General features: G+C 37.5%; 1 protein-coding gene across 1 annotated transcript in view; it reads right to left on the bottom strand.

Annotated features, from left to right (window-relative positions):
* The window catches only part of SMYD3 (SET and MYND domain containing 3), a 385,175-nt gene that overhangs the window by 32,345 nt on the left and 327,070 nt on the right, over nt 1-25,760 (bottom strand). The window contains exons 9-10 of the mRNA XM_039697893.1: nt 16,196-16,283; nt 12,671-12,845 (exon numbers count right to left, since the gene is read on the bottom strand). Of these exons, the coding sequence (XP_039553827.1) occupies nt 12,671-12,845; nt 16,196-16,283 (263 nt within the window). The remainder of the gene's footprint in view (nt 1-12,670; nt 12,846-16,195; nt 16,284-25,760) is intronic.

Here is a 25,760-nt window from a genome sequence, read left to right as displayed (position 1 = left end):
TGCCATATTTTGCATAGTCAAGATTCCCTTAGGAAGAGGTATGACATTTATTGAGCCTTTCAAAATCATGCTAAGGATGTGTCCTACCAATACCACATGCAAAATAGCTTAATAGAATATTATATACTGTACCCTAAAGAACATATAAAATGTAGTTTTAAAGTTAACTGAAGACTGTAGCATACACAATTCACAAGAGTAGAATTATATTTCCAAAGATACATTTTTAATATCATTTCTTACTCTGTTCACCCCAGGCAAATTTCTCGCAATCAGCTGAAACAAGATCTGTGCTACAGGTACAGAAATTCTGCACTACACAGAAGACAAGATGGCAGAAATCCATATACTCTTTTTCATTTTGGCAGATGCATTGATATGCTTACTTTCAAAAAATGAAAATCTAGCCTTTCTTTTGATTCACTTTTTAAACTGATTTAGTTCAGTATAAAACAATTAGATAAATGTCAATGAAGGCTGTCTGCAAATTCCATGCCAAGGTTCAACTTCATCCAAATTCTGAAACAGAAAACCTAAATTGTTGCTGCTGCAGTGGCACACAACTCAATGTCCTTAAAGTAGTGGTGAAGCATTGCACAAATATAAGAGTATTGATGTAAGATTTATTATTTTTCAGACAAGCAGGTGGAAGAGACCAGAAAGTCATCTTTAAGGATGCAAATGTAATGTCTTCCTTACACACACACCCTAATGGAATTCAACGTGCAACCATTGTCTGCAGGGTTTTACAATCTGCTTCAACAGATCTGCAGGATAGTTAACATTTAATTAAAAAATGTTACAGATTTTGATGTAATTTCCATACAAAAGTACTTCATTTTCATAGATGTTCTTGATTTATACCAGAATTTTAAGACATGCCTGCTATGGACTTAATTTTCCATTTAACTGTAATGAGACTCCAGCATTGTATTCTTTATGTTGTTGTAGAATCCTTAATCTTTTTTTTTCAGGTCCTTAGGATATATCCTCAATTATATGCTAATTTTTATTAATCTCATTATTTTAGGAGAGAAGCATGCCTTTTAAATAGAAGTCCCTTCATGATGAGTTTCTGTGCACTTATTAATGTTGGATTCCCCACATGTAGCTACCAGCACCTTACTGAAAATTCAAACACATGTGGCCTGTGTTTATTTGGGTTAAAACAAGTAAGCATCAAGCAAATCTGATAGAAGCTGCACACTTTCACAAATCAATCCATTTTACAGGTTCCATCTGCTCTTAAGTGCTTCCCAGAGAACAAACACCGTGTCACTATACCACATATTTCCATTGCACTATCCCAAACACACTTAAGCTGCTGACAGATTAATGCTTAGTTCACTTGTGGCATACATTCTTGGGTTCTTACACATGTTCTTATAAGGAAATGGAACTCACTAAGCACTTAATCACAAGCTGGGGTAGTGTTATGGCCTAGAATACAACACACTAACTCTGTTTCAGGAACAGGTTAAGGTATCTCTATTTAAGCCATCGCTGTCACTAGCACTGCCAAAGACCCTGGAAATCAAATTACCTTTGTCAACCTCAGTTAAACAAAAGTAAGCAGAGATTTGCCAAAGGGTAGCCCTGAGAGCCATGGATGAGCCACCTGAGGAGTGTGCAGAAAGGGCCAAAGGAACGTGCTGTTTACTGGAACACAACTTGGCTGGCTTAAGCATGCGTATATTTGCTTGAATCCATTACAAAGAAATCTTGGTGAAAGGACTGCAAACACAGGAATGAATATATAAAAAACAGTATTAACTGAAAAACCAAAGTAAAATACAACACAACTTTCTAAAGATACTCAGTTAATTGTGGATTTACTTAATTTTAGGAAGCAGTGATGGCAAGAGGAACACATGTGAGTATATGCAAATGTGAACATATGCAATGAACGTCTGCATTTGTGCTTGGGAGAAAGGTGAAGTTTCATGGAAAATCCTTTGCATTCTTACTTGATGTAAACCAAGTTCTACCAGTTCAGAGCAGTCAAGAACTTAATTTTGTTTGATGATTAAATACTGGACACAAAAAGGAAGAGATAGTTTTTGGGGTGAATAGCAGGAAAATTGTAAGCAATTTTTTTTCTGCATTCTATCTGGTAAATATTTATCCAGTTCTGACCAATGAAATTGATTTCATAGAAGAAGGCTCAGTAATTCACTCCCTAGGCAGACTGATCCCCTACTATGTACACCACACTTTTATCACCAAAAGTGAAACTCAGAATCATAAAGGTTGGAAATGACCTCTAAGGTTATTGAGTCCAACTATTAACCCAGCACTACGGAGTTCACCAATAAACCATATCCACAAGTGTCACATCCACACAGTTTTTGAATACTTCACCAGAGATGGTGATTTCACTACTTCCCTGGGCAGCCTATTCCAATGCCTGACCACCCTTTCAGTCACGAAATTTTTTAAAATATCCAATCTAAGCCTCCCCTGTTTCACCTTGTGCCTGGTTGGTCTCATCCTGCCATATATTACGTGGGAAGAGACTGACTCCCAGTGAAGTGCTTTCTCCAGTGAATTGTATGTTGCTGAGTGCTGTGGTGAGACTGGGATCCACAAGCCAGCCCTGATTTCCATGAAGATGTGTCCTTTCAATTCATGAGACTTTTGTCACTCTCCTCTTGTTTAGCTTAGCAGGGTCTGAGTGCAACTTGCTGTGGGTTTTTTTAGTGTCACTGGAGGCAGTGAATGCTCTACCCTGGTGTTTTTCAGATGTAAAGATCAAGAACAGTGACAGTCCTCACCACTGCAAACAAGATGGGAAAAATCCTGTCCCGCTGCAATATTTGGAGTTGGTTGTTCTTCAATGGGCATAGTTTAACACATCATAGGTTAACCACTGGACTTTCTTGTTCTCCTCAAGGTATCAGAAGTCAGGAGTACTTCCGTGGGACTGTGCTGCTCTCAGAGCAAGGCAGGGGGTTGAAAGCATAGGGTATTTAATAAAATTCACAATTTTAGTTAAGTCAATGTACTTTTGTGTCACAGATTAATGTTGTTGCTCTCTTACATGGAAAAGACCTTGCCATCCATGCTTCCCACCCCCTCCACCTCTGCTTTTTTTTTTCTCTACTGGCACAAGCAACCTAACATAATTTAATAGCATCTCTTGATAAACATCCAGCATTGGTAGAGCTCGCTTGATCTGCAAACTTGCCAGCAAGACAATACACAGATGAACTGCATCCAGACAGGTAGCAACAGATAAGGGTTGAGCATGCATTCAGGATTTTATCTTACTGTAAGCATGTAAACCTGTTTTTCATCTCAAAATTCTGAGATGTTGAATTGGTAGAGGTAATATTACCCAATTTGCTTAGGCATTTTGAAATCCCTTGAAAAATAAGAGACCTTATGCTGGTGTGGTACTGAGACAAATATCTAAGATAACTTATCTTTAGCTATGGTCATGAGACTATGCAAATAATTAGTAGGGCATTCCCCTGGTCATAAGTTACTCTGTGATTTTTAGGTAAGATTTCAGAAGTTGTGTTGCCTTTCATAGGACACAAGGTTTCAGAACATCTCAAACTACAACATGCAGCAATTTTCCATTCTTCTTAAGCAAGGCCTCCAGTTGTATTTACATGAACTTTTTTACAACATATAATTTGTGCCACTGTCTAAAGCGAAGTACTTCACAAAATCCTTTGGTAAATATTGCAAATTCCCCTTATGCTGAGAAAATTAATCTCTTATATATTTTTCCGTTTTATGACTGTATATACTGAGTCTTTTTTTTTTTGTAGCAAAGTAGGATCTAATTCCATTTTTTCAAAGTGTTTCTGCCAAGCACACTATTGCATGAAAATATTTTCTTTTCTCTTTCTCTTTTCTATTTCATCAACACTGATTCAAGTAGAAAGACCTGGTTCAGGACGCTTCCACTTGTTGGCTGTTACTTTTGCCAGTTTTCAGAAGGTTTCTGAAAAGCTGGCCAGACTTAAAAGAACAATGTATCTTTGGTGTGCATCATTCAACATACCTGAATTAAGATGCAAATGAATTCATGATGCTGCTACAATGAAAACACTTTGATTCCAAAACTTTATCTTCACTTCTGGCAGCCCATCAGCTGTATCCTCCAAGAGCACACTGCATGGCTAGAGAAGTCTGATTTTCCTCTTAGGAGAGAGAGTTTGCAGCTGTGGCAAGTATCCATTTGCTTTGCCCTCTCCCTTTTTGATCTTTTGTGATGACAGGGAAGAGTTAAAAGAAAGGCCTTTTCACCCTAATTTTGATATTTCTAGGCTTCTTGTCATGATTCTTTGGTTGCCTATATCATAATATACCCATACTCTTCCTTCACTAGACATGTGTGCATTGGATTCCTTGAAGATGACTTTATTTTGGCTTTAAACTACATAATTTTCATTATTAATCAGTGGACTTGCACTGTTTTCTGAGGGTGATTCTTTCCTCTGATATATTTCTCTTGCTTTCACATTCGTCAGTTTTCATGGCCCTTTGGGCAGCCACTTTCTGTTTCTCTGAACCTTTTTCCTTAGCAGCACTATAGCCTGCCTGTTTTTTAGCCTTCCAGCATTTGTTATCAGTTACCATCTTTGTTCGGCTCTCTACCCAAAATCATTTGCTTTTTCTTTCTTCCTTCCTACTTTCATCTTCAAAGTCACATAAATAAAGCTGATTCAGGCTTCTGTGTCTCGCCTGATGATAAAATGACAAACTAAACCCGAGAAAAGAGGTTCCAGTATACTCAGGGGAAGAGAAGAAGGGAGAAGAAGCACTGAATCACCTCCTTAACCATGGAACTGGTTTATCTGAAGGCTGAAAAGCATCTCAGGGCTGGATACCAGCACACAGTAGTTGGGATTCTGCCCTAAGGCAGTTAGAATTTCTAACAGAAAACCAGAGTGGAAAGGAAGCACCTTTTGTGGCAGCCAAGGGAATGCATACAGAAGGGTGTATTGACCAGACAGTCAGAACAACATCAACTCTTTCACTTGAAGACGCATAAACCAATATTAGATGGTGTCCAGGTAAGTAAGAAAAAAGATTAGGCATTGACTAAATTTCTGAAGGCCATAGACTGCTGTATTTATGAGGTAGCACAAGTAGTGTTTCCATAGTAGTTGGTATTCTCAGCATTTCCCTGTGGCACAATTCTACTGCTAATTATATAAGGCAGAGTGCTAGCCTAATGTGGCTGTGATGGTTCTCATACCAGGATTAGATAATTTAGAATTAGGTTGCACACCTCCAAGGTTCTTTGTATAGAAACACTGGATTTTCTGGTTTTATGGGGTTAAGGAAAACTGATTAACAGACCTTGACCAGGTCAAGTGAGACACAGCTCATAGGGATTTGGTATGCATGACCCTGTTAACAAGGGTAACCTTCTGCACCCAAAAATAAGGATATTCCTGATTTTCAGGTATATCCAAGTAAAGCATTCCTAATTACATCTTCCACAACATTTTAGCCCTTTTACTCAATAACAGGCAAATTCAAGATCTGGTGAGCTTGTAGTCTACCATCACTTCACTAACTGTGTGGTCTCTAGGATTTGCTCACTGCAGTAACTTACATTTTCCTCCCACCTGTATGCTCTTTTTTCTTCCTTTTCCTATCAATTTGACTGAAATTTCAGCTTTACTCAGCATCACCTATTTTACTACAGAACCTCTGTGATATTAATTCTTTGGATTCCCTGCTGGATGGATCATCTCACTAGGAACTAGTGATTCATCGTCATGGTTCTTGTTTGACAATACCTCCTTCGATTTTTAGGCTCAGCACACCCCTCTTCAGAGCACCATCTTTCCATCTCTCACTCTCCCTTGATTGATTCACCCTTTAAACAAACTACGTCCTTCAATTTCTTTGCTCTCCTTATCCACCGCTCCTTTCCTCTTCTCTTTCTCATGACTATGGTTTTCCTTTTCAGTAACTTTTCTAGTTTTTCAATAGGGAAAAATACTGCCTTTTCATCTTTTTCAGCCTTTATCTCTCCTATCTGTTTTCTTGCTTAAATACCACAATTTAACTTTTTCACTACTGTTCTCATCTCAACCACAAGAAACTCTTAATTGATTTCCACCTTGGAAGTATTGCCAAGTGTCCTCTCTCTGCTTCCTCAACTCAAATTGACAATTTATTCTAACAAAGAAATATTTTATATTTTATGACCAAAATCAGACTCTTCCTAATTCTCCCCTCAGAGAATGCATTGTTCCTTACAGCTTCTCTGCTCCTATTTCCTTCATGCCCTTTTTTTGTCTTTCATCAGAGATAGAACTGTAATTTATCTTTTTAAGTGATTCTCCTCCCTTTTTTTCTGCCTTTCACCATGATTTCTACCTCTAAAATAGCTTTTGCAAAGCAATGTTCAGTTACTGTCAAAGAAATCCAAAATGCCATAGATGTTTCATATGTCTCTACTTTTTAACTGTTAATTGCTCCCTTGGAAATCACTTCCCAATGTCATTTAAGTTTAGGGTCTAACCAAACTTTGTTTAGAGTCTGTATGCCATCAATTCCACCCTTTTCTTCTTAGCAAAATCCATACAGACACTGAATTCTTCAAAATTGTTCTCAAAATTATTCCAACTGAATAGCTACATTGCATTTTTTTTCACACCACATATGTCTTTTTAATATCTGCTCATGCATATACTCACTTCTGTTTTTAAATGTGTGTCCTTTAACTAGTGTATAATAGCAAGCAGACTAATGAAAAGAGCTCAGGTAATGGTTGCATAAGTCCTTTGTAAATTGCAAGCATGCATGTACAAAAAAACAAGAAAGGATCCCCTGATTACAAGACAAAAATACCAACTATAACAGCTTAAGTAAAAAAAGAAAAGCAAACAAACCAAGAAACACCAAAAGCAAATTGAATCTTTTGGGCTCTGGTAGGCAGGCAGACAGACTGGGACCGAAATCCTTATTCAAGATAAACATGAACCTCTGAATGGTCTAACATCTTAATCTGAAAGTGGTCCTACGTAAAAAAAACCCAAAAGAAATCCCTGTAAATGAAGTTATCATTGCAAAGAACACAGAGCTTTCAAGATCTGTGAAATCTAAGAACACCTGGAAATGCTATGCGAGAAATGAAGAAATCAACACTTGCAGTTGTGTCAGAAAAATATGCAACTCTGGGAAATGTGGTGATTTAGCTCACTAATATCACTAGGAGATCACTATCTGTAAAATTCAAATTCAAATACCTCTTGACATAAATGAAAGATGAAACTAGAAACTAAACCTGAAACTAGAAGCTAAAACTGAAGATAGTAAGCACCAGTATACAAATATAGAGCTACTGGACATAAATTGACCAAAAAATCTTGCAGCAATGAAGCTATTTAAGGAAATCTTAGCCTAAGAAATGTGGTATACACTGAACAATGTACTGCAAATTAATACTGCTGTTGCTGAGCTTCTACTCATGTGTGATAGAGTATATTGGACAAGCCAGTGACATTAACATTATACCGAAAAAACAGCTGGTGTGACTGGACAGAACAGTAAGAATTTTTACCCATACACACAATATGTGAAAATGAAGAAAGGTAGAAGGTGGAGCTTAACTCACCTTCTCACTTACGGCAGTGTGAGTTTATGGAAGTCATTGAGGACTATGCAGGTCAGTATCACTTTGGGGGACAACTCATGGTTGTAATGGAAACATACAAGAAAAAGAAAACTAGGAAAGAGCCAAAGAATTGAAGGTGATGGTGCTATGCAGACATACAGAGCAAGCAACCAGAAAAACAGAAAATTCATTTCCTACATGGGAAAGGGATTGATCAGGTCATGGATAACTTAGGCACCAGACTTCAAATGTAAAACCTCTTTTTTTCATTTTTTGGAAAATGCTGTTGGGACTGGCAGGCAGGAAGTAGGGAGGAATGGAAGACAGAAGTGGGTTGCTGAAGTGTTTCAATGGATTACTAAACATATCAGCTCAGTGACAAGCATTATCCCTGTATGTGTATGGACAAAATAAGGTACACTGAAGCCAAAAATGGTGTAAATATTGCTACAAACATCTGTCTTTTGGAAGAATTACCTATAATTAACCAGAGACAATACACTGTCTTATTTATACTGGGTTTTCCTCTTCTTTTTACACATTTTTCTTTAAACATTAAATGCCATGGGCATTTTCCAAAACCCCCAGCAAAGTGAATAAGGAAGATTTAGTTCTTTCCGCTCTTTGTTTCATTATTTCTTTAAATTGCTTTCTCCACCTTGACATTTTTCTCTCCCTCTCGGGTGATCCCAGAGGTAAGATTTATGTTTACAACTGATGGTTTATGATTAAGACATTGAACTTTGGTCACGGAATTAGTACTGTCTCTAGGTTCAGAAATGCGGCAGCCAGGCACGAACCCCCGGGGGACCTTCCATAACCAGGGTGCCGACTGGCGACGAGTCCGGGCTGTAACCCTTAAGCAGTAGCATCCCCCAGTGGCCCTGGTTATCACTGCAGTGCAGTTTTGGGGATATTTTTCGGCTCTCCAGCTTTCAATGTAAATACAAATTCAATTCAAGTACCTTAGAACTAGCCAGTACACAGAAGTCTGTTGAGCTCAATAAAGAAGCAAAGATATTTGATTAAAAAAATATTTCCAGTTATTGCATGTATCACATGTGTATTGCAAAACACATAGCTGTAAAAATGGGTTTTTTTCTAAATGCATTCAAAAAGGGGGGAAAATCAGACCAAAAGAAAGTCAGACTCTTTACTGGAAATCCTTCTTGAAGAGGAGAAAATAAGTTTAGATTTTGTTCCAAGAATATTAAGTTCTACAGCTTTTTTTGGCTTTTTTACAAGATCATGATTCAAGAAAAGGATACTATAGCAACCATCAATTTTTAATCTGCCTTTTGATTGAAGTTCACATAGTTAGAAAACACAGACCATCATACATATTGAATTAGAATTCTAAATAAAAAATTCCTGGCTGGTATTTCATTAACCTAATGAAAATTCAACCATGTTCTCAGAAAAAAACAAGAACACATACCAGCCACTGTTCTTAAACCCAGCCCTTTGCAGAACAATCCAAAATTGCACTCACTGGGATTGCTTTCTCTGTTGCCTAAATGAACCCAGTCACTGACAAAAGGTGAAGTAATGGGGTACTACAAAATATTACTGGAAGGGATAGAGTAGGAGGAGGTAGAAGGGCAGACAAATGATGCACAGATAACACAAATATGGGGTGCTTCCACTACCCAGCTCCCTGCAGAAGCAGAGCAGTCACATTGCACCAGCCCTGCATTTGTGCTGACTCAGGAGAGGGGCTGGAGGGGGAAGGACGTGCAAGGCTGCTGGGTGAAGAGCCAGAGCAGCACTCCTGCTCAACACTTCTGCACGGGATGAAAAGAAGGAATTTTCTCTTGTATACTAAGCCCTCCACTTACCTCTAATGCTGCAGCACTGCAGATGAAGGGTTTTCAATTAAAACAACCCATCTGAAAATCAGTGGGATTTCTACATTAGCTTGAAATTCAGCAGGGGATTATAATCAGTGCAGAGCAGAAATCGATGAACATTTTTGTTGTCTCTGTCTCAGAATCTCACCAGACCTGATGTCCCATGAGCCCAGAGAGGTGACATGGTGTTATCCAGCAGGTAAGCCCAGCAGGCCTGTGGTGTCACACAGTTACTTCTTTTCCTCCTCTGACCCTTGTCACAATAGCTGAGGATATCTAGCAGAGTTTTATAACAGATGCATTTTTCCACTCTCTGGCAGCAGTGTAAAGCACTGAATACTTGAGACAAGGGAAAATATACCCCAAACATAATCCCCAGAACATATGTGCCTTGTCAGTAATTTAAGGGCTAAATGCTGGGTCCTTCCTCTGAGGTAACCTAAGGGAAATCTGTCTTTCTCAGTATCTCTGAATCTGATCCTTCACGGGCAGCAGTCAGACCAGAGTGTGAATGTGCTAACTGAGACATGACAAACCCATGTAACACCTCTTGCTGATACTCTGTTATTCTGTGGTTAAGGCTCTTGAGGATTTTTGAAAGGAAGTTTATTTTTGCAAGCTGCTGAGCGCTGACTATGACATGGGGCAGCTTTCACTTAGGCAAATGTCTTAACTTTGGTTAAGGCTCTTGGACAGACAGGCTATTAATGGGGCATTTACAAGAAAAGCTGTGTAGATACACTTGGCTTGGGCTATTCAGTGAAAGTACACACTGTAGATTTTAACAAAAAATGGATGGCTACAGTTCGGCACAAGAGGAGAAGGCAGCTTTTCGTCTTGGCAGACACTACCTCTTCCTTTATTTTCTGTCAAACTATTTCAGAGGTCCTGAACAATGCTCCTTATTGATTATTGCTACCTAAAACACAGGGCCTGGTATCCAGCAAGAAAAATCAGTTTAATGCAGTATAGATCTATCTCTGCCGCTTACATGAAGTGGATGATTCTGAAAAAGTTGGCAACCATCATAATGAAAACATACATTATGATACAATGTGTCACACAGCACTGAAAATTAATCCTGCTGCTAAAGAAATGGAAAATGCACAATAAACACATTACCTGAAATTAAAACTGGTTCTGACCAAATCTCCAGAGCCTTTAAAGTTGTAACAATGATTTCCTATTTATATGGACTGCGCGAATTCTCAGGTGATTCCCTGTGGAGATCTGTATGAATACTTTTTCCAGAGCTGAGGAAAGGAAAATAGGTAGCTATAATGGAACTGCAGGAGCAGCCAAGCAGTAGATTGATTCAACAGGAGAAATTCAATGTATCCCAAAGGATTTCCTAGGATTTGCTCTCCTGCTGCTTAGGGCACAATTTGTTGTAATGAGAAACTGAGGATTTTGTTGCAGGTGTGTCAAAGCTTGTAGTGATGACTTCAAAGTATAAAGAAAAAGAAACAACTGAAAGTCTCTCTTAAATAATGTTTTTGGGTGAGGAGAGAATAGCGACAAGCTCTCCAAGGTGCAAAAAAGGTCAAATATCTTATGTAAATAATTATTACCTTAAGAGATGCTAATTGGATGCACAGTCAAATCCTTCATCTCCAAACTGCTGCACGAAACAGCTTGAAAACTATGGTACATTTCAGCAAGCAAAACAGAGAAAGCTTCATTAAATTATCTGGTAAGATTGCACTTGGTCTCACTGCAATCTCTGCTCTCAGAAATGTCTGTAGAAAAAAAAATGCTGTTTTCAGTTGTGAAGAACTGAGTTAACAACTTATAAAAAACCCAACCCAAAGCAACTGAGGTTTGGGTTTTTTTATTGAATAGAGGAACATTTAAACACGCAGACTACTCTGTTCATCTGAAGTGTGCCACAAGGTAGAACACTGGCAGGAAGCATGTACTGCTGCAGTACTACATAAGCCTGTATAAAAGGTTAAGTGGGATGTGTACAGCGTGAATTTCACCCTGAAGAAATGTGAACATTTTTAGGTACTCATGTCCTCCTCTATGAAAATGAATAGTCATTATGAACACAGAGCTACTCTACAGTTGTGATGCATCACAGCCTATGCAGGTTTTATCAACAATCACTTTTTAGTGAAAGCTCTGAAACACTATGTTCCTCAAGTGAAGCCCTGAGTTTTATTCAGAAACAGGCTGCCATATGGGATTTCCTCAGGCAAAACACTGAATGCTGATGGCATCTCCATTTGATTAAGGAAAATATGTAGCATCTGAAATGTTCATATTCACAGCAGAGCATATTGTTCAGCTCTAGCATACCCCTCACACTTCTCAACATCACACATGATATTGAAACATCACGTGGTGCACCAACAGAGAAGAAATGGATGCTCTAAAAAGTACCTTCCTGAGAATGAACATTCATGTGTGAATGACATTGTACCTGGACACTCAGCACAGGCTTACACTTGGCTACAAACAATGCAGCTACTCAGAACCCAAAGATGTGAGTCTTCTAAAGCTCTTAGCACACTGACCAAAGCAGAAGCACCTACCCTTTCTCTATTAGATGACCAAAGTTGCCTTACAGCTCCAGGCTCCAATTAACTTAAAGCCTTTTCACATTACATATGAACTCCCAGACTATCCTTCCTTATCAACAAAAGACCATCAGACTCAGCAACTCTCCCAGCACACAGCACAAGAACAAGTACTGATCAGGAGAGAAGAAAAGCAAGTACTTCACCACCTTGATCTCTCCCCCAAAATAAGTACCAGGAGCTTTTAAATTTTGAGTTGATATTGCATTTTGCAAGACTTTTTATTCTTTCTGTAAAATCTATGCACAGAGTATATGGAGAATACACATTATTTCAACCAGCCACCTGTCCCTCACTTTTGCCCTGTCTCAGCACAAAACACTGATACCCTCATGTCAATAGAGCCTGAAACAGAAAGTCAGCTTCTGATCAGGGACGGGGCATCATCTGAACAAATGAAAAAGCAAGGAGATAATAATCAGTTATTATTATTATTATAGTTCCTGTTATCGTTTAATTTGCTTTCAGCCTGACTGTGAAAGCAGAACAAGCATCCTGCCTCATTCACTAACCTAGAAAGTAGTGCAAGACACACACAAGAAGTAAAAACAGTAAGGAGCATCAAGACGAAGCACAGTCTTCACTTGTAATGAGACAGCCAGCTCTCCCCTCTCTTTGGAACCAGCTGAACCAATTACATCCCTTACCTGTATGGTTCCAGAGTCCTGCTGCCATAATACAATGCTTCTTCCCAGGATTCAAGGTTAATACAGGCATCCATGGCACAGTCAAGCATTTTCAGCTGATAGATATTTGTATCTGGTAGATGACCCTCGTTGTTGCTCAAGAGATCCTGGCACCTTGCCAGAACATGCTTCCACTCTGTTATTGGCCTTAGTTAAAGAAATATATTTATTCAGGCAAAACGACAATTTCTAAGTGTTGTTTAGCAAGGAGTAAGAGTCTCAAAGCATTAAAATAGAAAAGCTGACATCATTCCAGGCTCTGCTACAATTCTTGAAAACATACTTAAATGCTGAAGTGGCAGCTTAGGTAACAGTGCTTCATTTACATGTAGCAAAACAATTTCTAAAGAAGGCAGTATTTTAGCAATAAATGGTAAAAGAAAGATGAAAAATGGCAAGGATATTTTAATACATAACAAAAATTCAAATAACTTTTATTTAGGTACTGAAACATTATTTACTTAAGATACTCCAGTTCTTAAAGCCAAGGGCAAGAGTCCATGGAAATTTCTTTTAAAAAGTCCCAGCAGCTAAAAACTTTTTTCAAAAATTTATATATATATATATATTTATATAAAATAATGACTTATTCTTTTATGCTGCATATACTTTTTTATCATTCTCATGAAATTAGAACCTTTTCTTGAAATTAATTTTCTCCTTGAAACACTCATGAAGAGCATTATGATTTTTTGTCATGTACAGCTGCACATTTCATGCATGAGAAAGAAAAGAATCACAATTTTGATGTCTGACTGTAGTCCAGGACTAATGATCTTGGCAGTAAAGGAGATTTTCACCTCCAATGCTACAAGATTTTTTGTGAGGCTGGAATATCAACCTCCTCCTTTTGTCAGGAAAGATAACCTTGCACTCACTTTATTTGGATATTAGCATAAATCACTTTTTTCATTACATTCTACATTGATTTGACTTCTCTGTGGACCAGATTTTTCTCTCTCTGACAACACCTAATCTGAACCCCAAAACTTGCAGTTTTCAAATGAGTATTACCACCTGTGATTACACCCATGGGAGTCCCAGAATGCAAGAAGTCTTAACACCAAAAAGATACTACTCACATAAGTAAGAAGAAATGAAATAAAGAAAAAAAATTAGACTTACAGCAAGAGAAGTGATAACATTAATTGTATTATAGCCCTTTCCACACAATCAGCTCAAGGAAGTCCAGCAGTTATCTTCACAAATTATTGCAAGTACTATTCACACTAATCCAGTAATGAATTTAAAGTGCACAATTACAAACCTGTGATGAAGTAATTAGTCCATCTTGAACATGGGAATATTTACATACTTAAATTTAAGAATGCGACCACCATGTTCCAGGATTTATAGCATGGTTGTTACAAGGCTAAACTAATTATTTGTGAATTGCTCTCATGTCCTTGGATTGAAAGAGCCATATAAGGGAAGGAATGTCTTATTATAAAATTGCACCTTAACCTTTATATCTTTGGCAAACATCCATGTATTCTTTACAACTGATTAAGGACAAAAAACCAGAAGAATGAGGGATGTTATTTCCACTTGATACAATTTTTGTAGAAAGTACAAACCACTGACATTCTTGAAAGATTACCATTTTAGCTGGTGCACAGTATGTCTGCTTTTACTTCTCATTATTCTACTTTGTGCACTCACCAACATCAGATAGTAGATGTGTTATACAATAAAATCTCTTGGGACCAAATTTTCAGGTAAGTAAAATTGCAAACTAGAAAACCTGCCATCAGCTGCAACAGTACCAAGGAGCTGCATGTCCTGCATCTGCCCAGGAGCAGAGGAGGACTGTCCCAAGCAGCTGTAACTGTAAAATTTGCATTTTAACACCGCATCAGTTACAGTCAGAGTGTGGGAGTCACCAGCTTTCTCAACTGTAGAAAGTGTTGGTTTAATTAGTTTAAAAAATGGCATTTTCAGGAGCTAATAACTACATGCCTCAGTCTGCCAGGAAGGTTTTCTACTCATTATTGGCAAGTGGACAAAAGTCAAGTTCCCTCTCCAATACTGCACTCGCCACTGCATGTCAGTTAACACGGGTAGTGTGGTGCAGTGGAAGGAAAGATGACACGTTTCAAATAGTGCATGACTGAGAACAGAAGCTGAACAGACAACAAGAACAGATTTTTCCAGCCAGTCCTGATGCCTTTTATTACCACGCGTTTGATTAATTTTTAAGTATGAGTTAAATCAGTAATCTTCATTAAAGACATTTGCAAAATACATTAATGCAATTTCTCCTGCAATTTAATACAGAAACATTAAATAGGACCAGTATTCTGACTGCACAGTTTAAATATAAGAACTATTGCACCTTCAGGTTGCATATCCATAATTTAACATGCAGGTTGAAATGTGGGCCCTGAAGATCTATTTCAGTACTGTCTGTTTCAATCCAGTGACAACAGAGAACTTAAAACAAACTAGAAACTATGTGAGATTAAAACAAGGTGAGATGATTGTTTCCCCTTTGCTAAAAAAATTAATCTCTCTAGATTAGAAAGAAACAAACTCAGTGTAATGGGTTGGATTTTTTATTACTGTATAAATTGTGATCACTTGTTTCCAGCCTGGAATATCACTACGCAAACTTGTTTTCTGTGCTGCCAAAAAGGAGTACTGGAAGATTAATTCTTTCTAGCTTGAGAGAAAGCCCATGTTTCTGAAAATGATAAGGCATCTTGCCACAACAGGCCAAATTCCCAGTCAGGGAAATTCCACTGAATAGACCAAGATAAGAAAGAGATGAATAAACCCATAGTATTCTAGTAAAAATCCCAGCTCTCTTCTGCTCATCTTTTCTTGGTTGCTGCTGTTCACTAATTTCTTTAATTGGATTGAATATCTACATGGCAGCCATTAGACTCCAGTTCTGTTTATTAGTGCAAGATCATTTCATTCAATTTGCTTAATTATCAATTATTATTATATATTATTATATCCTATTATAATGATGCTATAATTTCTGCTGTAAACCTGTCTGTGATTATTTCCTTGTTATTGTCATTGCTGTGCAAAGAATGAGAACCTGTAAACTTCACACTGAGAGTAATGGAACAAAGAGTTTAACAACATTCCAAATTAAGCTTTCTTTCATTTAGAAGTGGATTTATATGAAATCCACTTCTAAATGAAGTGGATTTCATATAAATGAAATCCACTTCATTTAGAAGTAGACTGTGATAGCAGTGGGCTGTGATAACAGAAATCCAATCAGAGCCAAAATATCCCTTCATGTCCTTGGTAGTTACTATCCCTGCCACAAAGCAGTTCCATTCCAAGTAATGAGAGACTCTATTATTAATACAATTAAGAATTTTACACATTTTAAACATCAAATAAATTTAAACAATTTAAATAAAAAGAATGTAAATGTAAGGAAACTAATCTCAAGAGATGAACTGCATACTAGTGGGATCTTTTCACAACTAAATGACACACTGTAGCTTGTCACTGAAAGGATACCTTCTTTTGATTTTGGATATCTCACTTCATTTACAGCATCTTTGACTTCTTTCCAGGCATGCTCTTCACCGGCCAATTTCTCAGCATCCTGGATAATGGAAACAAATGCATATAATGAGAAAAACGGTAAAATGACAATATGCAGTAATGATGAAAAAACAGGGTAAAAGGATTTAACTGTTAAAAGCTACTTGTAGAAACTCTATTGCTTTTTTTTATAAACACAAAAAACCAATTTCATCTGGAATTCATACTCACCCTGTTTTGTAAGCAAATGAGATGATATAGAGAAAAATGAATGCAAACTTGGAAACATTAAACACCCAAATCAGATATTAAGTTTGCAACAAGAACTATGATCAACCAGAAGAAAAGGAATAATAGCATGCTTTTACTATCAAAATGCATTGAGGAGATCAAATTCTTTAAAGACCTTCTACCTAAGACTTCCCTTAAGCACACTGTAGAAAGGATGTAGCAAATAATTTTGCTTAATCACGTGGTGATTACAGAGACAAACAGTGAGAGTTTAGCTTCATCCATTACAGTTATAAACATGAGGTTCCAGGAAACCTCACCTCAGAAAAAAGCTGAACTATCATTTATACCATTACTATTACTTCCCTAGTCCATTGGATTCTACAAACAGCTACATTTTCCTATTGCTTTCTCAAAAAGAAAGCAAAAATAATTAATGGCTACAGTAGTAAAGAGAAAGTTTCCCATTTCAACTCTCTAGTGGTGACTAACTGAACCTCAGGCAAACCACTAGGAACAAATGCATTAAAGCATCTACGCAGTTAAGCGTCTTGTGGGATTTCCAAAAGCATCTAGTGCTTCAATTTGCATTGCTATAGAACTAAAATACCTTTAAAAATCTGGCCTGTAACATATAGCAGTTTATTACCACTCTCTCCTTATAAAAGGCCCTGCTACTTTGTGTAAGAGGTTTTTTAAGTACAAAGTCTTGCAGGAATATTTTAAATTCAGTTCTAAAAAGATCAGCCTTCAGCAGGTGTAGAGGCCTGCAGAGGAGCAGGGAAAGTGTATTAAAATCATACCAAGCACTTTGTAACCAGGAGATGCTCACCAGGAATCACAGAAGTACCTCCACTGAAAAGCCCATCATCTGTAACTGCTTAGAATTGCATCATTTTCTTATTCCACTGCTCCTCATTTGCCATAAATTCAGAAAAAAATTTACAGTGAGAATCAGCACTCAGTTTCACATTTAATTTGCAGTTTTGTCTTTCCATCTGCTTCCTGAAACAGCAGACCTCTGTGGATTCGTGGGATGATTAAATCAAGGTTGTATCAAGGTTGCTCTCAGCTGCCCTACCTTCCTGTAGAGCCTTACAAGGAGGGTGGCCTGACCCCACTGCATTTTGAACATAAACTTCCCTTACAATCAGTTGTCTGAACAAAATGATCACCTGAAAATAATTTTGTGCAGAGCTGAATTTGCCACCACAAGGCATAAGGTGAATGTTAGGACAAACCTGCTCATACCACTGAAATTTTATCAACACAGTGAACGAACCTGCCCAGCTCTCTTCCAGCTTTGCAGTAGATGGACACTGAATCTCTTATTGCCAGTGTAACCTCTACTGATTTTTGTGGGTCTACATCTACTTCTGAACACAGCTGGTTAACCTGAAACCATCTCTAAAATGCTTTTATGGACCAAGTGCTGCTCATTGACTGATCTAAAAAATAAATCCAGCCTATAAGATACCAATAATGACATCTGTGAAATCTTCCATTTAAGGAGCTACCAAACCAGAAAAATTGTTTTAAGTTATCTTTTCTACTAGCCCAAGTATCATAGACTGTATCTCTAACATGTTGTAAGCCTAGCAACTAAAACCTCAGAGACATGGGAATTGAGAGAGATTTATAAGTGAAAGAAGGAAAACAACTATGCAGTAAGGCCAAAGACTTAGGGCTCAATTTGCACATAGCAAGACTGATGGATGAATGACTAAAGTGTTCACTCAGATGGGATTAACCTTTCTCTGTCTAGTGCAGCTTTTTGAGTTACTGTTTTCTTCTAGCATTTAATTAGCAGCATAAAGCAGGGCAAGGCTGGGGGTTCCAACCTTCACTCTAGAGCACAGGGTTAAGTTAACACTGGCTTCATATCCAGGTAGAGAATAGAGACTGTCTGTTGGACAAATAATCCCCCAGCCCTCTCTGGATTCATGGTCTTTATCCCTTTTGTATGGGAGTTTAGCATGGAGGGATCTGGGCAGGATGCCCGGCTCTGGGAAAAATTTAGTCACAGGTTTCAATGAGATGTTTTCTGTGTTCTCAAGATGAGGCATTTTAGGGATTTGCTGACATAAGAACAAGTGAAGATATGACTAGCTTGGCATTTTACACTTCTACTGTTCATCAGATTTCCACACATGAAAGAAGTCCTGTCCTTTCCCAAATGCTCAAGTTCAAGGTATGGAGGCTGTTTCCGAACAAGCAGCCAAGCAAGGACTGCAAATAACAAGGAGAGGCTGTCACTGGGAACACTGCCTTCCAGCCTAATAAGCTTTCGCCAGGTAAGTTGTTCCTCTCCCTTGGACAGCACCTTAAAAGTCATGGCCACGTGATATGATTCAGCCACTTAAAACCACAAAGCTGCCTTCCACACTGCTGAATTGGAATTATGACAACAATTGACACAATTAAAAGTTATACTGAATTTTTTAATTCATTCTAAGAGCATGGCAATAACAGCTATGGGAGATACAGCTTTCCATGGAGTAACGTCCTTCAAACATCTCTTCTGAGAACAAGTTCCCAGTCAAATCTCCAGGTGTGCAGAGCTGCTAACAATAAAGATGGACCTTTTTCATTTATACAAAAGAGCACCAGCTGAAGAAAAAAAAAAGAGGATTTTGAAAAAGAAGGAAGAGCTGGCAATTTCTGCCTAATTATTTTCCTTATTTCTAACTCTGACACTAAACACAGGAGTTTGCTTCTCAGAACAACAAAATATTTTTCTCTTGGTCCAAAAAATAATTAGACCAGATAATCTAGTCACAAAGCATTAACAAAAGAGAGAGAAACAAGAAAACTGGAGGGTATCTGATGAGGACTGCAATCTGTTTGAAGACCGACCAAATATAAAATGATCTGCAGTTCTAGCTTTAAGTGATAGGAAGTTTTATTATAACACCATCATCTCTTGAAACCGGTACAGACATCAGACACCACAGAAATAAGCATCTGAAAATAATCACCTGTTCCATTCTCTAGTATTTCTATCTAAAAATTACTTCTCTATCTTTTCTGCTATCTGAGTGTTCTGAACACATTCCATCCTTAATGGAACTGTCCTTAGAAAGGAGTGTAATCTACAAAGTAGAGATAAATGATTCTCTTTCCTTCCTGTTCCTTCACAGCACTCCTCTTTCCCCAGTTACTCATCTACTTTTTATACTTCCTGAAAGAGCTCCCTGCCTATTAATTTCAGGCACCACTTCTTTTACACACAGTGTTAGCAATCACTGTTCTTTGTAATACCAGCATTAAAAATCGTGATTGCTAAAAGATTCCCACATGGACAGCATGTCCTCTGAGAGAAAATATTTCTCTTACCAAAACAAGCACATGCTAACCAGTAAGCACCACTGCCCTCTCTCCAAAAGTGCTCCCACAGCCCCAACACTGCTTGTCTGTTATGCACTGCACCTCCAAAACTCTCCTGACCATTACAAAGATTTATTAAGGATTAGCTCTCCTTTCACATTTAGGTTACAGTATAGTAATAAAACATGGATTTTCAGTCTTCTCTACAAAGCTCATCTTTCTTCTTCTCATAGGTGGATGTAGAGAAACAAGCCTAACATTGTCCACAGAGAAGAAACCATAAGGCACTCCTCACCTCCATTCAGAGAAGGGAGAAGTGGCAACTGGAAAATCCAAATGGTAAATAACCCCTACACCTCTTTTTCTCCTTCCCAGCATTCCTCCTGTTTGAAGTATGTACAATGGCATCCTCATTATATGCCTGTTTTCAGTATTTAGGTAGCCAGTCCCACATAGGCAGAAATAAGCAAAGCTTTGTAGGAGATATTGGACTCCCAGGCTGCACTGATACAAGTAAAAAGAAAGACTAAAGTTTTCCCTGACCAGTACCTACTCTTCTAAATATATAAGTGGATTAAAAGAGTGCAATGTAACCAGAAAATGTCAGTTTTACAAAGGATAAAAACATATAAACCATAGTTCAAACAGAAATTAGGAGTTAATTTTTAAGTTTTCTGAACTATAATACTTTAACACCTTAAAAGCTGTAGATACCTTAAATACCTAACCATTTAATAGAAATTGTTGTCCATTGCATATGATTTGCTTAGTTTTTAAAAATTTCTAAATATTTAAGCAACTACAGATGTGCATCCAAACAGAACAGATGAGCTCATACACATTTAGATTAGGGCATGACATTTTAGAACAGATCTCTGATACTCTGAAAGCATAAATAATGATTTTCTATTTCTGATTCTGTTTTAAAGTGCAGGAGCTACTGCATGTTTGTTTCCAGTAAACTCAGGAACTCACTGGTTTTTGATAGACAGCAAAGAAAAGCATTAAATGAGTAAAGGCACTGCACATCTTCTGAAGTTTCCCTTTCAGAAAGATGAAGAAAACTGTCAGTTGGAAAATGTGATACACAAGCTGTGATATTGCAGCTATACTAAATTTCTGACATGAGTTCTTCAGAGCAAAAAGGGCATGAGGACCTGCCAGGCAATCACAGGTGCAGGCAGCTACAGACACAGCAAAAGAAAAAGCACACTTGAGTGCTTCCTCAAAAATAGCTGAGGTCATCTGCTATGAAACATTTTCTGGATAAAGTTTAAACTCAGAATCAAAGACTTTTCATCTCTTATTCTGAGGGCTGTGGTTTATAGAAGCCTGCAGCTTCAGCTGAGGATTAACTCACCTTCAGCCTTCATTAAGAACTACAAGTATATGAAATTATCAGTGCACACAGCCCTGTTGCGATTCAAGATTTACAAGGGATTTCTGCAGTTTTAAAAACTTCCTTGCACTGCTCCATGAAAAATAATTCCAGGTTCACATATACCAGTTTATCTATCCTTTGCAACCCACATAAGGTTGTTTTCACCATAAGCCTTATGTTTTCTGTCACATGGCTCTGAGAGTGACTGGGACTTATGGCAATTCCAAAGGAACTCTATTTGCCAAAAAAAAAAAAAAAAAAAAAAATGCTATGTTCCCTGTAAAGCTATTGGGAGGGGATGGGCTTCAACTTCTGAACAAATTGAATTTGTACTTTTTTTTTTTGAATTCTCAAAGTAAAATAAGACACATTAGAGCTGGATGCCATATTGAATCTGTGCAGTACATTGCTCAGTATTAGGTAGGCTGCATTCCCTCACACAATCAATACCAGCTCTCCATGGATTACTGGCTCTGGTGTCTGGAAGTGCATAAGAACTGTACAGGCTAGTAACACTAAATCATATAGATACTGGAAAATTTAGCAGTTCTTCACACCATTCACTTTTAAGTGCTCTACTTAGGCATGGAGATGAAGATGAAGGTCTTCCCACATCCTGTAAACAAGTAGTGCAAAAAGACAAAAACTTTCACAGGGCAGTATGAATAACCTTCCCTTAACATTATCCAACTTAGTTGCAACATTACTATATTTACACAGAAATTTAAAAGTGACATCAAAAGGGCTGTGGGAAATTTATTAAAATGAGATGCTTTCAATAAAGAGAAAGTTAATATCAGCAAGTCTATTTTAAGAAGTCAGTTTAATAAAATTAAATGGGACTAAGAGAAGCCCATCTTAGATTTAATTAAGCCAAACTGTAAGGTAAGAGAAGCAGACAGACAAACAATTCTTAACCTCTACTGCTGCCAGTCCAATATCTGCCAGGTTAACAATTCTGCACAGCAGAAAATAGTAATTCCATTTCTGTCTGAGTCATACTCCATTGTCCTTCACTGCAATCCCATTTCAGCTATTAATTTCTGTGATTTTTTTGAGACACACACTATTTTAAACAGCCTTTTCAAAGATCACTGTATCTGTATTTTGTATGATACACAGGCAATCTCATAAATGTGAAGAAGATTTTATAGTGAAGAAAATTGACATCATTCTTCCTACTGACTCCTTGCTATACAGATTCAAGGGTCACATTAGCTTTCCTTGCCAGAGGAAAACACAATGTGTTCAATTTCTTTTGTGGGTGTTCAGACACCCACACTGAGATTCATTTGCTCAAATGTAGAAGCTTGGGCCACTTGTTTCTATGACAAAGAAACACTCTCTGGGTGTAACTTGTACTATCCAAACGCAGGCTTCTAAAACATTTCAGATGAATAACAGTTAAAGTGTGCTCATTCTTCTCCATTTTATCCATAAAGAAAGTCTAGAGCAACTAGTTCAGATGATGACATTTATCCTGTAGCTGTCTGAGGTGTGGTGAAATAAATTGTAGCTGTAGATCCCCCTTTCAGATGTAGAACACTCTTCCAGTGGTGATGCATTATATTTCAATAGGCACAATTTACCAGCAATTCCAGTTACTCTCTATTATTCACCTCTTCTCAGAAACGTTTATTATTCTCTCAGTCTTCATCATCCATTAATTTTACTGGCAATGTTTTTGCAATTACTTTCACTTCATTCATGAAAATGCTGTGTACTCTACAAAGCTACTATGAATACACTTTGGAATTATTTCATAAGCATTATATATAACTGATTATTATGGTGATTTATTATTTAAGTGTGTTGTCAGAAAAACCTTTAGAGTCTATATATACTTAGAGTGTGCATATATAAAAATTCCTGTAGTAAGAGAAAATACACCAAAAAAAATCAAAGTTTTCATTAGTCTTGAACATCAGAGCCCAACAGAACTTCTTTAAACCCAATGATGCTCCCAGATCAAGTGTTGTTATAAGAGTTTTTCTGTTTTACATCTACTTTTTGTGATAAAAATCTTAACAAATAATATTACAGACAACATATTCTCTCTTAAAAAGCAGTAGAAAAGGATGCTAGGCTGTTTAGCAAGAAAACATGATAGTATCTAAAGACAGGTCAGTCAAAATATAATAAATACACATGGCTAAGCAGTTAAACTACATCATAGAATCTTGCTACCTGGAGACTCCTCAAATGAAAGGCACACATATTTAATGCATTCTGAAGTAATTTCAGTTAAGTATAAGTCATTCTGGTTGCTGACCAAGACATATACTGTATTTAAACTAGGTATTTAAATAGGTCCCTTACATACTACTACTCTTTTTGGAGTCATGCTTGCATGGGGGCTATCCTTGTGTCACACACAGCTCATGCCCCTGGGGATGATGACACTTTGCAGGCCCAGGACCTCAGTGCCTACCCCCAGTCAGGATGATGAGCAACAGGACCGAGTCTTGTGTCTGTAACAGCACTGCCTTTATAAATCTCCCTGTGTCAGGAGCATAGGGCTGACTGCACAATTCCCATGCAAGCTGCATAGGTTACAAGCAGAAATAAAAATTGATTGGACAGTGGGAAGAACAATAAATAGAAGTTCACTGTTTATCAACTCATAAAAAACAGAAGTGAGCAAAACAAAGGAAATTACTTACAGCTTAGCAGGAGTGAAAAAGGGCCTTATGCCAGATCACCCAAAAATTCTTGTCACGTTTGTAATTCCATTGTAATTTCCAGAATCAGTATTAAAACAAACCCTGTGTTAGTTCATTCACCTGAGCAAGGATACTGTTCAACCTAATCCCTAGCAACAGTGAGACTGGTATTTCACAGACTGTCTTAGACATTACACATTTGTAAAGGCAATCCCAAGGTCTCTCATAGCACACAAACTGATAGCTATAAGGCAAATCTTCTTTATTCCTGAATTCTGCAACCTGTGGAGATATGGAGTGCCACTGAGTGCATTTAGTGGCTCAGAAGAGATTTGCTGGTCCAAAATCCTCGGAATTTTGAGTTATTCACAAGGTATAATCCAATCCACATTCATCAGTTCACTGGAATATGCACTTAAGTTTAAAAGCATATGTGAATCCCATTAAGTTAATATCTATGCAAATGACTAAATACTTCACTAAGTAGAAGCATAGTTACTTGTGAAGTTCAATATATGCTTTAGTGACTTGAAGAACTGTGCCCATTGAATTATTGGTTCTCACTGAAGATATACTGACATTAATTTAGATACTATTTTAAAACACTAATATCAAAACAATTTAATATCTTAATGCATGAGATACCACATGATAAAATGGTAGCTATAGTAATTCTCTTTTATAATGTATACTGCAATGTAAAAAAATTGTATTTACTTCAGCATATGCTTTCTGAATGAATGGGTATGAAATACAGGAAGCTGACGGTTTAGAAAAAAACATGTAATATGATTAAGATCATGCATAGTTGATCAATCCACTCCACACCTTAAATTATTTGCTGGATCTCAAAATTTTTAGGGTACTGATAAAAACTGGTTGCCTAACTCACTAGTGTGCTTCTTGAATATTTAGCATCAGTACTCAAATCTACACTCTCCAGTCTCCAAATTTTTAAGGTCATGAATAAAGGAGGTTGAATTAATTTTTTACAACTGCAGCTCCCTGAGTGAGTACAATACCTGGAGTTTCCTCCTCTAGAATTTTGCCAACATATTTGACTTATAACTAGATTAATATTAGTTTAATATAATCAAAGAAGAGGTTTGCAAATACTTTAAAAAATGATGTATAGTGTTTTAGTAATTCCAGAACTTATTTGGAGAATTATTATTGACTGTCCCCTGACTAACACCAATTTAAACAGTAAAGGTTCTCCCAGGGTTCTTAAGAGAAGCAGCCAGAAACACGCCATAAGGCAAACAAGTGCTTGAAACAGTTTTTAATATCTTCTAGAACTCTGTTGTTCCGATTCAATATTACAAACATTTTAGTCATTTTCACAAAAAATACAAAAGAAAGTGACAAGGACATTCTCTAAAACATCACAATGCCAAGGAAACTATTATATGACCCTTAAATATTTCTCAGGGCCTTTATTTACTGTTTGGATAGCTACCATGCAGCTGGCTCCTGTTGACTGCCAGTGCTAGAAGTATTTACATGCCTCAGCATTTAATGGAGATGGGCCAAGGTGACTCACAGCAAGGAGAGGTAGCCTACATCACAAAACCTGCACTGAAAATTAGACATCTAGACTTACCTCAAAACAACTGTTCATGGGACCTGATGCAACAACATAATTTGCTGTTACACAATCTGCACTGGATTTCCAATTTTCCAAAACAGTCCACAGTACCAGTAATCTATTTCTCTGTGTCCTGATAAGTACTCTCCTCTAAGTATTTCACTCATTGCTTGAAAACAGACAAACTGTCCTAAAATATTTCTCCCAGTCAGATGGATGAGTGCTGCCTTTCCAAAAAGCTAAATCAACACTTTCTTTGTAACATTTCTTTTGCAGGGTTTGTGGCAAGGGAGAAGCAGCTCGCTGCATATGGACCCCCACCTTCATTAACCAAATACAGTGTAGTAG

This window comes from Passer montanus, unplaced genomic scaffold (assembly GCF_014805655.1).
Source record: "Passer montanus isolate IOZ18808 unplaced genomic scaffold, ASM1480565v1 scaffold12, whole genome shotgun sequence".
NCBI classification, from domain to species: Eukaryota; Metazoa; Chordata; class Aves; order Passeriformes; family Passeridae; genus Passer; species Passer montanus.
This window is presented reverse-complemented; position numbering and strand designations above follow the sequence as displayed.